This window comes from Microcaecilia unicolor, chromosome 9 (assembly GCF_901765095.1).
Source record: "Microcaecilia unicolor chromosome 9, aMicUni1.1, whole genome shotgun sequence".
NCBI classification, from domain to species: Eukaryota; Metazoa; Chordata; class Amphibia; order Gymnophiona; family Siphonopidae; genus Microcaecilia; species Microcaecilia unicolor.
The window spans coordinates 40,740,560-40,758,141 of record NC_044039.1 but is presented as its reverse complement, the minus strand read 5'-3'; the positions used below and the strand labels follow the sequence as shown (position 1 = coordinate 40,758,141).

The window sequence follows — 17,582 nt, the reverse complement described above, 5'->3', positions numbered from 1 at the left end:
TACAAATGTAAAGGGACCCAACACGGTCCGTGTTTCAGTGTATCGCCTACATCAGGGGTCACATGAATAATTTGTTGCCTTTTAGCAGTTGTCAAACCAAAGGAATATAATGCAATTAGGCTGATCGCAAGTCACTCGCTGAGGTCTCCCACCTACAATCGTCCCTTGATTAGCCTCTGCTCTTTCCTGTGTGGTCTTCCCGACATAGAGGTTTTCCCTGTTTGTGTTTTGACTGAAGATTGAGAGGTAGCTGCTGGCGGGAAAAGGAGAACGGCTCTTTTGAAATGTCATTCCCCTCAAAAACCTGTGAAAGCTGAGACTAACTGAGGCAGCCTTCCACTGAACAGCAACAGTTTATATTACTACAGTCTCCTTAAAGCAGCGGAAGCCCATTTTACAAGAAAAAAATCACGAAAATAAAGACCAGGTTACCTCAGCTGGCATAGTAAATAAGTTAAGCTGTATTACTTCTTGTTCTGAAGACTGTGACACAGACGTTTTGAAGTTGATATTAAACTTCAGCCTCATAACATTCCCAAAGTTGCTCCATCAGGCATGAGTGCAGCTGGAGGGGGGAGGGACCCATCACTTCCAGGTGTTACCCATTCTAGGAGGTGAGGGACCCAGAACCACCGTGTGTCAACCATGCTCAGTAAGGCATTGTACAAATGAGCAAAGACACAAGCCAAAACCTCCTGCTCAACTGACATCTGGAAACCACCGGGTCAGGAGCTGCCAAACAAGCACCGAGGAGCTGCATGATCAATCAACCATCTGCTAGGAGACAGAGAAAAATACTGAACATTCCAGGCTACATGATACCCTTAGGGGGTGAAGTACTTGGAACTATTTTTTCTCTGTCTCCTCCCGCTGGTGGATAGACATAACCCGTTCGTTCTGGATTGATCTGGTATGGATAGCAAGGAAATATATATTTCTGATACTGTTCCATGTTACTTCTCTTAGTAGGATTCAATTTGCCATTTCCAAGTTGTTTTATGTCAAGCTGTACAACACCTAGGGTGAATCTTTTTGAAGGTGTGGTCTCCAGAATTGTACACAGTATTCTAAATGAGGTCTCACCAGAGACTTATACAAGTGTGCTATCACCTGCTTTTTCCTGCTAGCCATGCCTCATGGTCAAAAGAAGATGAAGGAATTAGCCAACATAAAACATGCTGAATAACTTTATTGAAGATTATATTTGGGCACCATTGCTATTAAGGCTCAAAGCACCTGTTCCCAAATAATTTGGTCTTGAATACTGGAATTGAAATATAACTTGTTTTACTATAGCTTCATGAACTAGGTAACATAAGAACAGGTGTTGCTTCAGTATGTCCTGGATGGGGTACCTTTCTCATTCATTACAATTTCTTAAATTTGCACTGTTGGTTTTCAGATTTTTAAGAAGTTAAGTGGATCCTGTTCTATGCACTAGTACCTTGTTGTTCACTTTCAGTCTTTGAGGGCCGCCAGTATGTCAGGTTTTCAGGATATCTCTAATGAATATTCATAAAGGAAATCTGCATGCCTACTATCTACATTGTATACAGATCTCTCTCATGCCTATTGATTAGAGCGATCCTGAAAACCTGATCTGTTGGTGTCCCTCAAGGACTGGGAGTGAATATCAAGGCGCTAGGTAGTACATCATCCATGATCACAGTGCTAGGAGAGAAGGATACTTTCATTTGTGGGTCTTCATCATTATATAACAATTATATTCTACTTGAGGCTACTGCAGTCACATCATTCAAACTGGATTCTAAAATACATTTTTCTACTTAAAAATCTTACCAAACTAAACTAATATGTAAACCTGAAGCAAACCTGGAGTGGAGGAGTGGCCTAGTGGTTAGCGTGGTGGACTTTGGTCCTGGGGAACTGGGTTTGATTCCCACTGCAGGCACAGGCAGCTCCTTGTGACTCTGGGCAAGTCACATAACCCTCCATTGCCCTAGGTACAAATAAGTACCTGTATATAATATGTAAGCCACATTGAACCTGCTATGAGTGGGAAAGTGTGGGGTACAAATGTAACAAAAGAAAGACTGCAACTGAAAGAAAGCAAGCTCCCCTTAGAGTACTGCATCAGAATGCCTTCCTGTGTACAAAACCTATTAAGTAGTCTCATTCAGGAACTCCTGATCAAGACTGAATAATAACCCTCTTTCCAACACAATAACAATGGTTTATAGCACCAGGTTTTACTTTTCTGCTTTAATTATGACCATTTCATCATTGTGTTCCCGCTGGGGTTGGATGAAAGGACCTTAAACCCCTACATACAATAGCATTCAGTCTGCCAAAAGGCCAAGAAAGGAATATTCCTTGCTCATAACGTAACTGCACTTTTGCTCTTCAGTCTGCCTCTGATTGCACTTTGTTGTCACCACAGAGGCCTTCATTTAATATTAGATTTAGAACCATAAAGTGCAGATATAGAGGGACATTTTTGAAAGGGACATCCAAGTTTTGATTTGGAAGTCCTTGCAAAACGTCCCAATCCAGGAGTGGTGAAACCCATATTTTCGAAACAAGATGAACGTCCGTCTTTCATTTCGAAAATTTTATTTATTTATTTTATTTATTGCATTTGTATCCCACATTATCCCACATCTTTGCAGGCTCAATGTGGCTTACAATATATCATGGATAGTGGATATGAAAGGAGAATTGACATTTAGTGTTACAGAAGTATTTTGGGTTGCATGGTAATGGAAACCATGATAATGATATAATGTAAGGCATTCTTAACATTATTAGATATATGTGGGGATTTCACATGTTTTGGTCTCTGTGGTATGTCTTGTCAAAGAGATGGGTCTTCAGCAGTTTATGGAAGTTGGAATACTGTCAGGGACGTCCAAATCCTTAAATTTTGCCATATCTAGATTTGGACGGCCATAGACATGGAAGCTATGCACCTGGGAGCAATTTGTGAAGTCCACTGCAGTGCCCCCTAGGGTGCCTGGTTGGTGTCCTGGCATGTCAGGGGGACCAGTGCACTACGAATGCAGGCTCCTTCCACAACCAAATGGCTTGGATTTCGTCGTTTCTGAGATGAGCGTCCTTGGTTTCCATTATGGCCAAAAATCGGGGATGACCATCTCTAAGGACGACCATCTCTAAGGTCGACCTAAATTTCGCGATTTGGGCGTCCCCGACCATATTATCAAAACGAAAGATGGACGCCCATCTTGTTTCGATAATATGGGTTTCCCCGCCCCTTTGCCGGGATGCCCTGCGAGGACATCCGGAGGAAAACTTGGGCGCCCCTTTCGATTATGCCCCTCCACGTCCACAACTTGAGTTAAAATTCCATACTGCAATTCTGTCAAGGAGCTGAACTCTGCCCAACTCAGCCGTCCATCCCCCTTTGGTTGATAAATGAGTACCCAGCATTAGTCAGGGGGTAAAGATGACTGGAGAAGTCTTGGCAAACCACCCCATTAATAGTCTGCTGAGAAACCATCATGCAAGTGGTGGCCCCTATAAGTTATTAACAATTTGAATACTTTTACCATTTTTGTAAATATCAGCTACAGCTTAGTCACTACCTTCTCTGAAATCAAAATTAGAGTTACAGCAGACAAACGATAGTGCAAGAATTTACAATAAACTATTCTGCTGCAGTCATGTCCACCAGAGGCATAGCTAGGTAGGGTGCAAAGGGAGCAGCTGCTCCCTCAAATGGATTTTGAATGAAATAGCACCTATGCAAATTGAGCCTGCAGCCTCACACTGGCACCTATTTTAAAAAGGTCTGCTCCCCCTGACATCAAAACCTGGCTATGCTTCTGATCTCTGCCCTTGTCTATCTGAAGGAGAGGTCTGCAGGGATGTTTCGGATGCACGTAACCCTTTGACGATAGGAAAGGATAGGTAGGCTGGCCTGGCACTACACTTCCACAGAAACCCCACAGGACCTGTGTCCATTCCTGCAGGAACCTCATAGGACCTGCATCCATCCCTGCGGGAGTCCCGCGGACCTGGAGAGGATTCCCATGGGATCCCTGTGGGAACTGCGGGATTCCTGCTAACCCCATTCCCGTGCAGCTCTTAGACCACACAAAAGGCAGTTCTATCGCCGCATCTCAAAAAAGATATACTGGAATTAGAAAAGGTGCAGAGAAAGGCGACGAAAATGTTAAAGGGGATGGGACGACTTCCCTATGAGGAAAGGCTAAAGTGGCTAGGGCTCTTCAGCTCGGCTGAGGGGAGATATGATAGAGGTCTATAAAATAATGAGTGGAGTTGAACGGGTAGATGTGAATCGTCTGTTTACGCTTTCCAAAAATACTAGGACTAGGGGGCATGCAATGAAGCTACAATGTAGTAAATTTAAAACGAATCGGAGAAATGTTTTCTTCACTCAACGTGTAATTAAACTCTGGAATTCATTGCCAGAGAATGTGGTAAAGGCGGTTAGCTTAGTGAAGTTTTAAAAAGGTTTGGACGGCTTCCTGAAGCAAAAGTCCATAGACCATTATTAAATGGACTTGGGGAAAATCCACTATTTCCTGGATAAGCAGTATAAAATGTTTTGTACTTTTTTGGGATCTTGCCAGATGTTTGTGACCTGGATTGGCCACTGTTGGAAACAGGATGCTGGGCTTGATGGACCTTTGGTCTTTCCCAGTATGGCAATACTTATGTATTTGTCTTGTGTGGTTAGTGTGAGCTGGTCACCCTTCCAGGACCCAGCCAGGGCTGATCCTGCTTAACTTCCTTCACACCCAGTCACCGCTGGGCTCTACACTTCTTGGTAATTCACCAGGACTCCGCCTCAAACACAGGGGAGTTCTCTGCCTCCTCTTCTCCTTTAACAAATGTTCACCAACACCAGACTTTTTATTACCAAAGGTTTTTATTAGTTGCCATTTAACATAATCTTCATGGCTTATTTCTTCTTTAACTCAAATATTTCTTCTTCAACTCAAACATAACAATTGTCTTAATAAAGCTGCCTGAAAACCTCTCACACCTGGTTCAATTTCCCAATCAAGTCCTGGCTTCTCACTCTCCTGCCTAGAGTCCTTCCCCTGACTCTGATTCCCTTCCTGCTGCAGTGCATTCTGGACCTTGTAGTTTCCTGCCTCCTCACATTAGCTATGCAGATGCTAGCAGTGAATGACTGATCCACATATTCAAACATGGCCCTGGCACTGATTATTCAGGTTAGATTCATATCAGGGGGAAGGGGGAGAGGTTTTATTTTTAATTTAGTATTTGATTTATAATGCTTTTATTATCTTTAATTTGCTTTGTACTGTCTGCGATAGAAAAGGTGAATTATAAGGGGAAGGGATAGTAGATGACATGGATGGACAGACTGGATAGGCTACGTGGTCTTCATCTGCATTTGTTTTTCTATGTAATTTACATTACATTAAACTCCATGATGGTGGCTGCAAAAATGTGATGGCGACAGATGCCCATGAGTAGGAAAAATGAATGACAAGAGTGTCTTCAAACATAGCTGTGCTTATCTCATGATAAATACAACACCCGTATTGTCTGTTTCTTAAATAATTTAAATACTGTTCAGTTTGCTGGTCCTCTGCATTTTTTCTTCACTTGTCATTGTCTGTTTCTATTTATTTTTTAGTACTTATGTCTCCCGCATTATCTAAAATTCTCAGTGGGTAAGAAACAAAATATACACCCAGTGGTTTCTTCCTGCTTCTTTAGGTTTCCAGCTCAGCTGGAAACAGGGCTATGAAACTTCTTTTGAACTGAGTAGACCACAAGGAGCTTTGCCCAGCCAACTTTTTGCCTTGCATGGCATCAATAAATAGGGAGTTTAGCAGACAGCAGTAAAGGTTAGTGTGCTTCCCCCATCCATAAAAAAGTGTTCTGCTGCCCCTGTTTGTATCACCTGGGAATTTTCCCTATATTGTATATGTTGACATTCATTCTGCATAGACCTCTCTTGATGGTCTTCACCAAGGTGCCTTTTGGAACCCTGCAACGATAGACCCTGAAGCCAACCACTTGATGTCACTCTTAAAGCATGTGTATACTATAGTATTCTTGGGGTAACACACTGGTCTGGTTCCAATGTTGTGTAAACGTATCAACCAGGAACCATGATGTAATATAGTCTATAGAGTTTTCCTTATTTTTTGTTTTTTATGCTATTAATATGTAAACAAATTATATATATATATAGCAACATAGAGGATAGAGGTAGGGCTGAGTGCGATGATGGGGTGAATATGCCTGTTGCAATTCTGTAGACCAGCCATAGCAACTGGCACTTTACTGAGCACTCTTAGAATATATATATATATATTCTAAGAGTGCTCAGTAAAGTGCCAGTTGCTATGGCTGGTCTACAGAATTGCAACAGGCATATTCACCCCATCATCGCACTCAGCCCTACCTCTATCCTCTATGTTGAAGAAGCATGTTTAAAGCATGACCACAACTCCTTTCCTGCTTAGGGGTCTGTGACCACTGCTTCCATAGCATTTCTAGTTGAGCAGAGCCATGGAATGGAAGACCCAACTCAAGGATTGAACTGGAGCCAGCCCCTCTCCATAAATAATGCTGACTTACATGCTTTTCTTTATCTCTGCTGTCTCCTTTTTACCTGTATTTTATTTTTGATATTATTATACAACATGAAAAGAAAGAATTGCTATAACACTATATAAAAGACTTTGGTGTGTAGTTATCAACATGGTCTTCCATTAACAAGTGTTATTTTACCACTAACTTATGTTAGCACAGGTTCCATTGTATGCAGTGAGACCTAGTTAATAGTAACTGGGTTTAACTGTAAAATACCAGGGTATTTTGTTCACAATTAATATTAATATGCTATGCCACAGAATTGGGGGTAGATGTTTATAATTTGTCTTGCTTATTTCCATGTCTGGAGTGCAAGACTGATTAATTTTCATGTTTTATTCTTATCTTTCAGACACCGAATCTCAAAATCCAAATTTAGGTGAGTAGATCTATATTGTAGTAGATATTTGCTATTGAACCTAATTTAAGTATACCCAGGGCTTTTTTTGAGGGGGTACTTGGGGGTACTGAGTACCGGCACCTTTTCCATTGTCTGCTAAAATTGACCCATGAACCTCAAGTTTTAATGAAAGAGCTTAGGATCTACACATGAATTGTGCCCTGCCATAGATTCTGTGACTGATTGCAGGGGGCCTGGCGATTGAGGGGTGGGTCCCTCAGTGATCACCTCACCCCTGAAGGGTAGCCTAGCATTTGAGTACTGGTACCTTTTTTGCTAGAAAAAGCGCACTTAGTATACCTAATCTTTGCTTTGTTTGTTCAGTGTAGTTCCAGTGAAAGAGAAAAAAAATACAGTTCCTTCCTACTTTCACATTTTGCATAACTGTGTATCCAAGATTGTTTATGATATGGTACAAAGCATTTATGTTTGAGAAGTTGCTGTGATAATACTGTCTGCACAGGTTAGAGCACAGAGTTGAGAATTTAAGGACTCTTGATAGTTTTCTTGGCCACCAGTGAATTTGAGACCTAAGGTGAGTGTCAGGTTTCTCAACTCTGTTCTCTAGTCACTATTCTACACACTATAACTGTGTATTGTTTGATAGTTGATGTTAGTTTGTTTTCAGTTGTTTAGTTCTAATTGTATTTGAAACTTGGAATAGCAAATGTTTCAAAAAATTGTGTTTGGTAACTACAATAAAAAATAAGCCAAGTATTATTGACTCAGCGACAGAATTGTTGATTTTCTGACAGGTCACTGACCTGCAACCTGTAGCCACTGACCTGCAACCTTTTAAAACTTGTCTTATTGTATCTGGAAAGTGTCACAGGCTGGTCCCTCTAGAACAGCTCTATGGGTCATGAATTAAAAAATGTCTTTCCTATTCATAGATAAGGGAAGATTATTACCATACTCTTTACAAACTTTATTTCCTGAATTATGTGGATGTTTTACCATGGGCTTCTAGTCAGTAGCTTTCACAACTAACATACAGCCTTCTTGCACAGCTTAATCCAAAGTACATTTCCAACAGTCAATAAAATTCCCTCTCTCAACTGGTCTGATCCTCCAGAGTACAGAACATAGCCTATGGGCTTAAATATTTTGTCGCCTATCAGCCTCTCAGTCACTAACAACTACAGCTCTTAACTTGTTATTCTACAGATTTCAAATTGTTTCCAGATGCTCAACTATATCCACACGTGTTCTGAACCTCACAACATCCCCCAGAATGCTCACTTCTTTTCAGAGCTCCCATATGCTATCTAGAACTCCCTCTGGCAGTAAACTGCTGTATGACCAGTGACCAGCTCCCCAGTGCCTCACAAAGGATAGTAGAGGCTGCTTTGACCTGATACCATCTTTCCATCAGAAAATTATCACAGAGCATTGTGCCGCTGAGCTAACCAACTCAGATCTAGTTTCCACCCCAGCAGTGTGTTATGGGTCACAGTGTTTGATGCTTTTGTAGATGTAAATGACAAGGCAGTATATCAAATTTAACTAAACTAGCATTTATCTGAAATTCTTTTGGTCCTGTAAACAGGATCTTAATTGTGGTAACTTGGCCAGATTCTAATACAATATCTGCAGTTTTCTGATTTTCTTTAGCAAATTTAATTGAATATGAAACACGAGGGTCACGATATTTCAGTATCATTAAAAAATATGCAATTATGAAGGTATTAAATTTAAAAATCAGAATTCTGGAGAGGTTCGAATAATAGATCACATGTCAGAGTGATACCCTAACAAGAATGTACCCTGATTAGTGAAATGCTAGCTGGTTCTTGCAATTTCAGGATACTGGTAACTAAACTCAATAGCAAAAAAAGACTTTTTTTTTTCTTTTTTATAAAGACACATCGCCTTCTATCTTTATAACTAAAACAGCAAGATAAATCTCTCTAGGTCCTTAATTAGTGGAGGAAAAGACTTCAGAAACTTTGTATTCACTATCTGGAATATCGTGAATAACAGACTGCCACATATCTCATTACATAGACTTTTACTATGAGAGACTATATAATACAGGCTCCTCATCAGTCAAAAAACCTCCATTATAATTCAATTTAATAATTTTTCCTTATGATAACTGTTCTCTATATTACCAAATCTGTAAAGGTTAAATTACACCTATCTGGGCTGTAGCGTCATCAAAAGGGTGTGCTCGACAGAGAGCGACAGAGAGCTTCTGTTTACCAAGTGCTTCGTCAGGAGCTATGCCCTCGATCGCTGAATATGCCCTTGATATGTCTGACTGGTTCTTTCAGTAAGACTCCACTAATTAAGTACCTAGAGAGATTTATCTTGCTGTTTTATAGAAGATACCCTCAGTGGCAAGAATCAGCAGTTTGTTTAAAACACTAGCTATCTTTATATAAGCTTACAATATTTTATAAAGTATGTTCATAAATTATGACTCCGCCAATACTCCATCCAGACTCCTCCCCAGAACATGCTTGTTGTACAAATATATGCCACCTTGCACTGCGTGACCTAATTTTATGAGACGCCTTTTCCATGTGTGAAAGGTTTACAAAACTACCCTCAAATGGGTGTGACTGAATCAATGTATTCCTAGTGACCTAGCTCCACCATTTCAGATGCTTTCATTTGCCTGGAAAAAGAGTATTTGTTAAGTTGCCAGGTGACTCCAGTTTATTTTGCCCCTTCAAATCTGAGCTGTTATTCCAGTTTCGCAAAGACAAGCAGAGGTCCACGGAAGCAGTGAGAGCTAGCTCAGTCTGTTCTTAATGATATGGGACCAGCTGACATTTATATTTTGGGGGTCATGCTGGGTTACTGGAAGCTATACTGAATCAATTACCCTTATTGGCATCACTTGAATTTATTTCCCTTATAAATGGACAATACGCATGTTACATAAAACATGTAATTTAACTACAGTTAACTAGCTGGTATTTTAAAGCCAGGTAAAAATCTCAGTAATTACTTATTTTAGACATGTACTGTAGCATCTGCTTATTATAAATGACTGTATTTGTCCATGCTGAAAGCTGACCTGGATTACCATCATCATGCAGTGAAAGCAATCAACAAGTATGGTACACTTTTTCTATGACTATGAGACAGCAAGATCCCCCTCTTGTTATTTGATTTAAGTTTGCTAGATAAGTTTAATAAGTCCTTTTTTTTTTTTAATTATCAGTTGGTAGCAAGTGTTGCCAGGGAACCAGTTGCTAAGCAAGCTCAGTTCTTAAGAGTGGGAGGTATGTAATTAGCTTTAAATACCTTCTGTGGTTTGTAATTATCCTTTGAAATCATTGACACTCATGAATGGCTGTGTACACAGAAGAAGAATTTTAAAGAAGTACCACTCTTTTTATCAGCAAACAAGATTCTTATAGAGGAATTCATGTGAGTAATATTAAACAGTATCAGTCATATTGTAATAGTGAGATGCTAAGTGCTGAAATGGACTACCTTCACTCAGGGGCGTAGCCAGAAAACAGATTTTTGGGTGGGCCTAGGCAAGAACTAGGTGAGCACCAAGTGTTCTCCCCCACCACCAAAAAAAAATCTCAGCTGGCGGGAAAATGCTTCTTTCCACCATGTGCAGGTACCGGTATTGTGGAGAGTAGCGTTTTTGTTACCATCAGGGGGAAACCTTCAGCTGGCGGAGCTTGGGATCCCCACCAGCTACCACTAAATATGTGCTACTGTTGGGTGGGCCTGAGCCCTAAGTGGGTGGGCCCTGGCCCACCCAGGCCCACCTGTGGCTACGCCACTGCCTTCACTAGTACCGAAACAGTTGTACAAAGTAGCAGTAGTACTCAGGACCTGAAAATTTGTTTTTCACTTATTCATGGACATATCTCTCTACAGCATGTTTTGAGGAATAAATAGAAAACAACAGAGGAGACTTGGAAATAACTGAAAATGGAAAGTTAAAAAAAATGATAAACCTATAGCAGAGTCTTAGTATGGAAGCTGAGACTACAGTACAGTTTTTGAATGTTTTTCCCCTTGCATTGGTATGTATAGTACAGTGCCTTGGTTGCTACTGTTTAAAAGAGAAGTTGTGGGGTTTTCTGATAAAGAAAGATGGGTAGAGTTGCATGATCTAACTTAAAAGGATTTATGTTTAAATCATTTTTATTAGTTTCCATAAACATGAAATTGAAACTGAAGAGATATACCATCAGTCAAAAAGAAGCAATTTGCACCCCCCCCCCCCCCTTTTCCCTGGTCTAAAAGGTGTCAAATACCAGAAGAACAAGAGTATCAATAAGATGTGCTTCCGGTGGGCTAAGGAGAATTCAAGATTCTACTGCGTTCTACTCTCCCAAGAGTAATCCAAAACGGTTACCAAATCTGTCAATTCAGTTCAAATCATTCTTGCATACCGCTAATATCCCCTTTTCAGGGTTCAGTGCGGTTTACATTCTGGGTGAGGGTAGAGTAGAAACCATCTGAGTGTAAGCATGACAAAAATCATTATAGGAAAGTCTTTATTTATTTATTTATTTTTAGTTACATTTGTACCCCGCGCTTTCCCACTCATGGCAGGCTCAGTGCGGCTTACATATACAGGTACTTATTTGTACCTGGGGCAATGGAGGGTTAAGTGACTTGCCCAGAGTCACAAGGAACTGTGCCTGAAGTGGGAATTGAATTCAGTTCCTCAGGAGCAGAGTCTACCACCCTAACCACTAGGCCACTCCTAATGGATTATTATTATGATGTGGACTTAGGGAAGAAAAAGTTTTTTATCCTCTTCCGGAAGATAAGGTAGTTGCTGTCTGATCTAACGGTAGTAGGTAATGAGTTCCATAATGTAACTCCTAGCACCGGGAATAGTGAGAAAAAAGATCTTCTGGTATCAAATTCCTTTGTAGATGGCGAAGATAGCATAAGTTGATCTTTCAAACTGTTGGACTGGACCAGACAGAATGAAGCAACCCTAGTTAGCAGATCTGATGTGAAGCCAGGTAAGATTTGGAAGACTAAACAGGTAGCTTTAAACCTAATTCTTTCTGTTATGGTTATCAATAGAAATCAAACAAAATAAAACATGGAAAAGAAAATAAGATGATACCTTTTTTATTGGACATAACTTAATACATTTCTTGATTAGCTTTCGAAGGTTGCCCTTCTTCGTCAGATCGGAAATAAGCAAATTTGCTTATTTCCGATCTGACGAAGAAGGGCAACCTTCGAAAGCTAATCAAGAAATGTATTAAGTTATGTCCAATAAAAAAGGTATCATCTTATTTTCTTTTCCATGTTTTATTTTGTTTGATTTCTATTGATAACCTTAAGAGTGGACTAACACGGCTACCACACTCCTCTACTTTCTGTTATGGGAAACCAGTGCGGTTTGAAAAGGTATGATGATACACTGGTATATCTATTCAGATTGAATATTAGTCTAGCAGCTGTGTTCTGTATGATTTGCAATTTTTTTCTGATATTGACACTTAATACCAAGAAATAAGAAGTTACAGTAATTGAGGTGCGGTAGGACTAACATTTGATCTAGCAGTGCAAAGGCTTTTTGGTCAAAGAATGATCTGATTAGACAAAGCTGTCTCATTCTGAAGAGAGTTATTTTCCATAGTTAGTTAATGTGGGAGGAAAAGGTTAGGGAGGAGTCGAGCAAGACCCCTAGTACTCTTGTTACAGACTCAGCTGAAAGGCTACTGATATGGACTCCCAACATGGTGAGGGACAGATTTGGGAACCGTTCTGAATTACTCTTGGGACAGTAGCATGCAGTAGAATCTTCTCCTTAACTTACCATAACATTCCACAGTGAGTATTGTATCATTTGTATGTGCCATAAAGCCACCATAGGATAGTCTTCACTAATCTATAGCATTAATATGGTTTCTGGCCCCAAAAATGACTTAAGGCATGGCTATCCAATATTGACCAAACATCACATTGAGTAGTATTTCCACTTTGCGCCACCATTGGTGATGGATAAAAGGTCATTATATCTGCCCAAAACCACAGCACCAGGGGGCAGTACCAGAACATATGGCCCAAGTGTGCTTTATCAGCCTTACACTTAGGACAACAGCTGTGTTGCTGATGTAAAGCTTTATATGCTCTATATGGTAAAATATAAATATAGTGGAGGAGTGGCCTAGTGGTTAGGGTGGTGGACTTTGGTCCTGAGGAACTGAGTTCAATTCCCACTTCAGGCACAGGCAGCTCCTTGTGACTCTGGGCAAGTCACTTAACCCTCCATTGCCCCATGTAAGCCGCATTGAGCCTGCCATGAGTGGGAAAGCGCGGGGTACAAATGTAACATAAAAAAAATAAATAAAGGCTCAGCAGGAACTTATATTGTAACTCCCATAAAGTCATATTACCAGAAAGTCACATTCCACTGTATAAACAAGCTCAAATCTGGTCTTCTGGAACTTCAGTTTGTAGCGCCTTCGACCACTTCAAGGAACTTTTGTCATAATCCACTTCCTCTATCACCTATCAGAGAGCCACATGATGGAAACATAATGGCACATGTTGCTACGAACCAAATGTACATGCAGTGGTAAGAGTTTCATGCACTTCACCCAATAGATGATTTTTGGGAAGACTGCAAATATAATGTTTAAAGCCACATATACGCAAAGGTGTTAATATTCGGTAGAGAACGCTCATTCTGCAGCTCTGCAAAGGGTTTCAAACAGCCCACTTCCATTAGCAGCTGATACAGATACTTGATACATTTCTCATCCCAATTTTTGAAGGTCTTATTATCACATCCATTTGGGAATGGTGGGTTATTCCTGATTGGCAAGTACGGTGTAACTGTAGGAGTAAGTTTGTGGTAAGTATAGACCTACCACCTCACCCTAATCAAGGGCTGTAGTAACAAATAGTTTTTCAGTGCCACAAGTAATTTTCCAGGAGATGCAGGTAGCAAGGCACTAAAATGATAATGTGGAAGCTGTTGCAAATCCAACAAAGTAACTGAAAAGTTTTCTCTACCCCTAAACCAATCATTAATATCACGCATACAGCTGGGAATCATCAAATGTCAAAGGTTCAGCACTCTAACCCCCTTATCTCTAGGTTTCAATATATAAGAGACAGTCAACCTTGGGTGTTTACCCCTCCACAGGATTCTCTGTAGCCACCACAAGAGAAGCTTGTCATCTTTCACCTTAAAATAGAGGGGAAGGGGGGTGATGGACAACACTTGTTACCACTTGAAGCGGAAGGGTTATAAGAGCCCAGGCCCTATGCAGTTTTTTTTCTGCATTGTTGGGTGTTATTGTTTTGAAGGTTGGGAGGTGGGTGGGGGGAGTGTAGAAACACATGTTAAAATCTTGGATACCTGATTCATTTTATTGTATTTTTTCTGTACTTACTTGATATAATAAACAGATTTAACTATAAAATAGAAGGGAAACATCTGAAATGTATATAGGAATTTAGGCACCAACATCTCTGTCTGAAACCATTAGGAGAGAAGCTAAGCACCTGCACTGACTCAGCAAAGCTGTGTGGGGAGGGAAGGAGCCATGGCTGGAAATCGTGCTCTGGGGAAGGGCAGAATAATGGCTGCAGGGCTTTCTGCTCAGCAGACTGCATGCCACATCTTGCAAAGCCCTCTTCCACACCAGAAGCCTGTCATTTTTAATCAACATCTGAAGTGGACATCAATACCAGCGCCAGAGTTGACAGCTGATGACATCAGCAAACTGCGTTAATTCAAATTACACTGCTCTCCTGAGGCATCATGCCTAACATCAGACTGCATGCTACATCCTGCAAAGTTCTCTTGCATATCAGAAGCCTGTCATTTTTAATCACCATCTGCAGTGAACATCAATACCAGTGCCAGAGTCAACAGCTGATGACATCAGTGACCCATGTTAATTCAAATTACACTTCTCTCCTGGGGCATCACACCTCATGTATCATGCTGAAGGGGTGTGCCAAAGGGGCTGGACTTATTCACAGTGATATACTGTGGTTACTCCCATTCTGACATCATCACACCCCTACCTCCGCCTTCTTTTAATTAACCTATTGTTCTGTTGCGGTGGGATCTTAGTTTGTCAAATTGTAAATGTCAACCAGATGTAAAACGCAACACTTATCTTGGTAAGGGGTGACCTTTGTGTCAGCAGAATATTGGAATGGTCCGTTCGGACTCCCACTTCAGTAGTTACTGATTAGACTGCAGCTTATGCCATCTGCGGCTCCGGTACACAACCTCGCTTATCCTTCCTGTTCCCTACATGCAGCATGTTTCGCATGTATGCGTCCTCAGGGGAACGGAGTCCTATAATAGATGTAATCAACAGTGTGATTATTACTTGGAGTATCACCTTTATATCTTCACAACATGTGCATTAATACACCAGTCGTTTATTTTATTTATTTATTTATTGTACATTTATATCCCACATTTTCCCACTCATGCAGGCACAATGTGGCTTACAAAAATTAGGCAGATATACAAACAAACTGAAAGACAGTGCAGAGGAGACAGAGGATAGACGGTGGAAAAAAATAACTAGCAACAGAAGGCAGAGCAGGGTGGGGATCAGGAGGGGTTATCATATTGTGGAGTAATTAGGGGTGTAGCTTTTAGTAAAGAAGTGGGTTTTCAGCAGCTTCTTGAAAAGGCCGTGGTCCACTTGTGCTTTAAGGTGCTGCGGGAGAGCTTTCCAGGATTTAGGGCCCCAGTAGCGGAAGGAAGAGGTGAAAATCCTTTTGTACTTGACTCCCTTACAAGTTTGGAAGTGTAGGTGGAGATACGTCCGTGTAGCAGGCGTGGCATTCCTGGGAGGAAGGTCGATCAATGGGAGCATGTACTCAGGAGCCAACCCATAGATGATTTTGTGGTTGGGAGAACACCGGCACATGCGCAATGTGGGTCTCACCATCAGTGTCAGCTTTTAAATAGTTATCAGGGGGGGTGCCTAAACCCACCAATCAATCTCCTTATTGAGGCCCTGTGGTTCCACTGTCTTCCATTGATAGATGAATCGCTTTTCCATTTGCAGTAGTTTAGATACTTTGGAAGGCTAAGTGCTTTGAAAATGAGCCCCTATATCTCCTGAGAAATTATCCAATACTTTCTGTAATACTATAAACAACAGATCTTTTTCCTGATGCCCCACCTCCATCCAGTGAGCGACTAACGGAGTGTTCTTTTTTTGATTTCTTACATTGCTAAGATGTTCCGCGATCCGGTCCTGAATGCGTCGCTTGGTTTGTCCTATGTACCACTTCATACATGGACATCGGATGCCATATATTACCCTTCTGGATTCACAGTCAGTGTTATTACGGAGTATGTAGCTTTTCCGAGTGACTGGGTGTGTGACTTCTGACGTGCACCACGCATGGCGGCAGTATACACACCCATGGCATTTATTATGTTTCCCTATGGTTAATGATTCATTATTATCTCCTCTCTTATTGAACAGTTCACCTACGTTCCTTGATCTTTTATAAGCAAAACAGAGGTCTAAAGAAACATTATGCAATTTCATCATAGGCCAGTGTCTTTGAATAATTCTTTTGATGTGATTAGTGCGGTTAGAGAATGGTAGGACACATACCATGCGCTTTTGTAAATTGCATGAATGAGTGTGAGGCTGTAATAACCACTGTCGGTGTGCATTCCTTGCTCTCTTGCGTGCTAATTTCAATGTCTTCACTGGATATCCTCTTCTTCTTAATCTTTGGAATAAATCCGTTGCATGTTTCTCAAAAGATTGTTCATCCTGACATAATCTTATCCGTAAAAATTGTCCCATGGGGATCCCCGTTTTTTGGGGATCTTGCATGGAAACTCCTGTAATGTAAGATGGAATTCGTATCAGTGGGTTTTCAAAAGATTTGTGTATAGAATCTGCCGCCCTGTGCTTCGATGTTAATGTCCAAAAAACTGACCATGTCAGGTGCAGTCAATATTTTGAATGGGATGTTCGGGTCACTGTTATTAAGATGTTGAAAAAACCTTTGTAATTCATCACATTCTACTACTACTACTATTACTATTTAGCATTTCTATAGCGCTACAAGGCATACGCAGCGCTGCACGAACATAGAAGAAAGACAATTCCCCAGTCCAAATAAAAAACACATAGAGGGGAATAATCGAACGTCGCAGGCGAAATAGGTCGCCGGCGATCTATTTTGGCGGCGGCGCAACAGCTGCCCGGAACCGTATTTTCAAAAAAGATGGCCGGCCATCTTTTTTTTCGATAATACGGTGTGGCCCGGCGAAATGCCTTGGATTTCGCCGGGTTTGAGATTGCAACTTTTGTTTTTCCGCGATAATGGAAAAAACTGCCGGCGATCTCAAACCCGGCGAAATCCAAGGCATTTGGCCGTGGGAGGAGCCAGCATTTGTAGTGCAATGGCCCCCCTCACATGCCAGGACACCAACCGGGCACTCTAGGGGGCACTTCAAACATCTTTTATAAACAACCAAATTAGCTTCCAGGTGCATAGCACCCTTCCCTTGTGTGCTGAGTCCCCCAAATCCCCCCCAAAACCCACTGCCCCCCTAAGGGCTGAAGGGGGGCACCTACATATGGGTACAGTGGGTTTTGGGGGATTTGGGAGGGCTCAACATTACCCAGGGTAGGGGGGG

The 17,582-nt window shown here is 41.2% G+C and overlaps 1 protein-coding gene across 1 annotated transcript in view; it reads left to right on the top strand.

Moving 5' to 3' along the window:
- The window catches only part of CACNA1C (calcium voltage-gated channel subunit alpha1 C), a 1,308,019-nt gene that overhangs the window by 938,616 nt on the left and 351,821 nt on the right, over nucleotides 1-17,582 (top strand). The window contains 1 exon segment of the mRNA XM_030214166.1: nucleotides 6,935-6,961. Within this exon segment, the coding sequence (XP_030070026.1) occupies nucleotides 6,935-6,961 (27 nt within the window).